The sequence below is a fragment of the Centrocercus urophasianus genome, unplaced genomic scaffold (assembly GCF_019232065.1).
Source record: "Centrocercus urophasianus isolate 14NV4802_14NV808 unplaced genomic scaffold, USGS_Curo_1.0 seq_12, whole genome shotgun sequence".
NCBI lineage: Eukaryota > Metazoa > Chordata > Aves > Galliformes > Phasianidae > Centrocercus > Centrocercus urophasianus.
In genome coordinates, this window is record NW_024884364.1 from 9,130,458 (window position 1) to 9,135,257 (window position 4,800).

The 4,800-nt window shown below is 39.5% G+C and overlaps 1 protein-coding gene across 1 annotated transcript in view; it reads left to right on the forward strand.

The window, feature by feature from the left end:
- LNP1 (leukemia NUP98 fusion partner 1) overlaps positions 1-4,517 on the forward strand; it is an 8,935-nt gene extending 4,418 nt beyond the window's left edge. The window contains exons 2-3 of the mRNA XM_042809467.1: positions 2,098-2,343; positions 4,338-4,517. Coding sequence (XP_042665401.1) covers positions 2,098-2,343; positions 4,338-4,517 — 426 coding nt within the window. The remainder of the gene's footprint in view (positions 1-2,097; positions 2,344-4,337) is intronic.
- The last annotated feature ends 283 nt before the right edge of the window (positions 4,518-4,800 follow it).

Sequence of the window (4,800 nt, forward strand, 5' to 3'; positions counted from 1 at the left end):
AGAACTTCCCCCTAACATCCAACCTAAATCTTCCCTCCTTCACATGTATTAAGTCGAATAAATGGATCTTACGTAAACTCATTGCCAGAATTTATCGTAAATAAAATAGGACTACTGTTTTCTACTAGTAATAAGCCATGAAATGTTCATTCTTAGCAATTGTACTAAGGCCTTTGTCCTCTGTGAGGTTGTGTTCATAAGACAGTAATGTGCCAATGTGTGTGCGCACTGTGAGAGGAAGCATGGCCGCTGTAATGAGATTACATGATCATAGTATCGTAGAATGGTTTGGGTTGGAAGGGACCTGTAAGTTCATCTAGTTCCAGCCCCTTGCTAAAGGCAGGGATATCTCCCACTAGACCAGGTTGCTTAAAGCTCCATCCAGCCTGGCCTTGAGTGCTTCTGGGGGGGGGAAAGGGGGCATTCTTAACCTCTCTGAGAAACCTGTTACAGTGTCTCAACACCTTGACTATAAAGAATTTATTCCTAATATATAGTCTAAATCTGGCCTCTTCCAGTTTAAAACCATTTCCCCTTGTCACATGTGTAGCTGTACCCTAGGTTCACTGAGACAAATCTGCATTTCAGAGGAAGGCCTGTCTTTTTTCTGAACCATAGTGTCTATGTTAGCATGTGAACTACATTCTTTTTGTTAAGAGCGTCACTATAATTTCATCTGAGAAGGAAAAATAAAAAGCAACATCTTCGTAGCATAAAATATTTAGAGATAATGTAAAACAAGATTGATGAATACCATCCTCTGCTTCATCTGTTCTCCTGTTTTGTTCTATTTTTCTTTTTTTAAAGCCCCTAAGAAAAAATACCTGTGATTTTTAGTGTGAAACAATGTGTGTTTCCAGGAAACAATATACACTGATACCATTAAAATGACATAGAAGATGTTCAGCTTGTACAGCTTGGCATGGCATGTGTACTCCTGTCCCTCAAGCACAATCCGATTGCTTTGGTGCTTTTCCAAATAAGAATACGATATGACCTTACAGAAATCACAGCAATATCGATTAGTGTTGTAACAGTATGCCTCAAAGTAAAAATAGCATAGCAGGAATCATTACCACTACTCAGCAGCAGTCTGTAATATTAGTTGCAAGAGTTAGCTTAGGTCTGGAAATGAAGTTGAACTTGCATAATATGTGCTGAGGACCCTTCGGTGTTAAGTACATCTAGAAAATATAAGACTTATGTAAAAATAAAACAAAACAACAACAACAAAAAGAGTTTCAGGTGACTGTGAAAATGGGAAGTATAAATTAACAAACAGCAGGATATACAGTCCCTCAGTTATTGCCAATAGCTGCATACAGGAAGTCATAACGAGGGAGGCAAAACCTATATGGAGCTGTGATATTTTGCTGGAAGATGCAACAGAAGATTTACTGGTGATTTAGCACCTCTCATCAAGCCATTGTGAAAAGCCTGTTTCCGTCTTTCCCAACCTTAATGATTCCATGATTCTATCATTCTATCATTTTTCTATTAGGGATGTGTCCCTTAGTGCCCTGAAAATGCTCTCTTGTGAGGTCAGGATGAATATGCCCAAGAAACCACTAAAAAACCTGGAGATGAACAGTAGAGCATCTTGTCTGCATTTAGGACAGGCAGCCGATATAACAAGACAGGGCTAGAAATGGTCTCTGTCACACTCAGTTGACCTCAAAATCTCTAATAAGACCCAGAATACCTGTGAGTCAAACTCAGTGTCTGGTTCATCTGGCCTCAAAAGGGCTGTTTAAAAGCCCTGCCTAGAACACATTCCCCGAGGGGATGCCTGGGTGTTTGGGATTATGAAGTGTTCCAGTTCTTTTCCATGACAGTGGGCACACCTCACATTTCAAATGCTTATTTGGGTGCCAAAACTTTAGATACTCAAAAATGGGAATGAGTAAATTTCGCTGCTGCCCCAAGGAAGCAAGCTCTTTGACAGTGTGATTCTTCTGCACAAATAAGGAAAGATACAGAAGTCTGGGCAAGGTTATTTGTTCTGTAGACTGCTTGGAGAGTACTCTGTAGTAGAGAACCTGCCATGTGTGCTCTGCTTTAGAATTCAATACTCAGCAAAGACCTCTTCTTTTGCAGGCCAGGCTTTCCTCTCTCCATACAACACGACTTCATGCCTCTGCCAAAGGTTCATCTTCAGGTCATCTCAAGGGCTCCAAGGAATTTCAAGAAGACCAAGATGTCAAATACCACTGCCACAAGAAGGCAAGCAGAACACCTTCAGCAGACAGCTCAGGCCCAGAGACAAGGTCAAACTCCATGCAGGAATTTGCAGAGTCCTTTGAGAAGCAATTGCATTTCAAGAGCAAACGCTCAGTTTCTTTGGTAGGTGACAACTAGCAGCAACCTTAAGAAGACTTCAGAAACAAATAAATAAAATAAAATAAAAAATAAGTAAATTAATAAATCAGGCTAGCTTTATCCCTTAAATAATCTTTGTGTCTTTGCTTGGGGAGGAGCAGAAATAAGCTTGAATTAGAATTTCTTGAATGGTGTGATCCTTACTGTAGTTGAAGAAATGTAAAACTGCTAATGTCATTAACATGAGCATTTTGGATGTAGTGTCACCACCTAGACTTGTTCCAAAGTGTGTAACTTCAAAATGAGACACTGCACATCCTGTGGCAACAAGACAATATAAAAACAGATCTGCTTTGCTTTTGCTGTGATATCCAAGTCACTTTCTCATTGCTGTTGACCTGGTTTAACCACATGCCATGTTATCTGTAAGACTGCCAAGCATCATGGTGTTTGAGGGATTTCTCTTCACTCCCTGGGACTCCAGTGTCATTGCACTACTGCAGCAGCAGCAGCAGCAGCCATTGCTATATTTTCACTGTAAGGGCATGCAGACAGCATGGAACCTTTTCCTATTTCATTCTTCTCCCTGTTATTCTCTCCTGAGGCATGATTCTGCATGGTTTGCACTGAAGGAGGAGCCAATAATGACCTTTCTGACAATTTAATGCATTTATTATAATGATACATACTATCTGCTGTATCACATACTGGAGGGAAGGGTACTGAACAGTAAATCCCTTTTAAGTATTGGAAGAACTCTGTCAAATTCAGTCACCCCACTGAAAAGCTGTGCTTGAATAACTCTGAATAATTATCATCAGTAACAACAAATGGAAGTGTCTTTATTTTTTCAGTTTTTTGACATTGTCAGTTTCATATGGAGAAGTAATCTTTATCTCTCTGTGCAGACCTTCCATTTAGCAGTAAGAGAAGAAACAATAAAAATTTCTTTTCAGTAAATAGCATAATTACATGATCAGTCCCACAGTTACAGTCCATGCATGCTCAGTCCTCTAGGAATATGAAGAGTTATGGTGATGACAACTCTGTTATTCAATTTTTAAGATTTTATGTGAATTCTGTAATCTTTTTTCCTTTCAGGAACTAGTCAGTATTTATTTCATTCAGAATTTCCACTGCCTCATTTGCCAGCCCTCATCAGTAGCTGATTGTTTGTTTATCATTTCTCAAAAGACTACTGCTAGGAAGTCTGTGAGCATGTCAGTTGTGTGATAAGTACAGTGAATATAATAAACTAAGTTTGACTTTGGTTGCATTTTAAAAACACGGATTCTGGAACCCTTCTGTAATTTACAGCAAGGTGTGCTGGGCTATACTTTGATCTGTCTTTCAACTAGGCCAAACTATTAAAGCCTGTAAGATGTCAAGGACTGAAGAACCTTGAAGAACTGAGTGATAGGTATTAGAGATCTGAAAGGAAATTTGGGAGTGGGCTTAAACACGGAGCTCCAAAAAGAGTGTTGAAAAATCCTTTTTTGCATTTGGAACCCTATAAGTATTGTTCAAACCACCCTTTATACGACCAGCAGATTAAAAGAAATTAGAAGTGGAGAAAAGGTAATTTCATTTCCTCTCCTTCCCTGCACGTTGCTTTTCTCTAAATAAATGTTTCAGCACTTGTTTTCAGCATGGTCTTTGTAACTGTCAGTGAGCAACTTTCAGATTTTAAAAGATGGATCATGTGAAATAAGAAAAACAAGGAATCTAAGCTGAAATTTCAGAGCCTCCTTTCCCCCTCATGTCTCTTCTCCCAAGCTTGCCTTTCAGGCAGACTACCCTCCTACCACCCAAAAAGTATTAGAGCGTGTTGCTCTTTGCTGATTATTAATGTTACTGGCTGGGGCCATGAGTTTGAACCCATTGTGTTAAAGCTGATCTGCCTGATATTTTGGTAAATGTAGTATTTTACTATGTATTACTACTGAAATATCGTTACCAGATTTTGTTGATGATGTAAGAGTCACTTAATTCTATTCTATTTTTCTCCTGCCTTTTAGCAACCTGAAGGCATGAAGGAGAGAAGAGAGAGACTGCATCTGAGAAAGAACAAGTCTCACAAGACAATGGGAGAGAAATCAGAGCCAGGGAGAGTGCAGAAAGATGAACACTCAGAAGCTATACCCGCAAAACACAACAAACAGTTTCCTTCACAAGCAAGCACTGAGAAAGGATATTGATGCACAGGCAGCTAGAATGTCTTGGGCTAATGAATTTTAGCACTATCTGTGATGAACAGAGGGAGCGTTCTTGTTTTGACTAGAAGAGGCTTGTTAGCTAGAGCAAATCCAGAGCTGCAAAATGAAACTAGAATTCAACTGCATAATTGATACCATTTTACTACATTCCTATCGTTTTTTTCTCCAGTAGGAACGTGACCCTGCTCAGAGACATGGGGCAATGAACCACACCTTTAGAGGGTTTCAGGCAGATTTAGCATTGCAGCAGGACAATAGTGGTTAT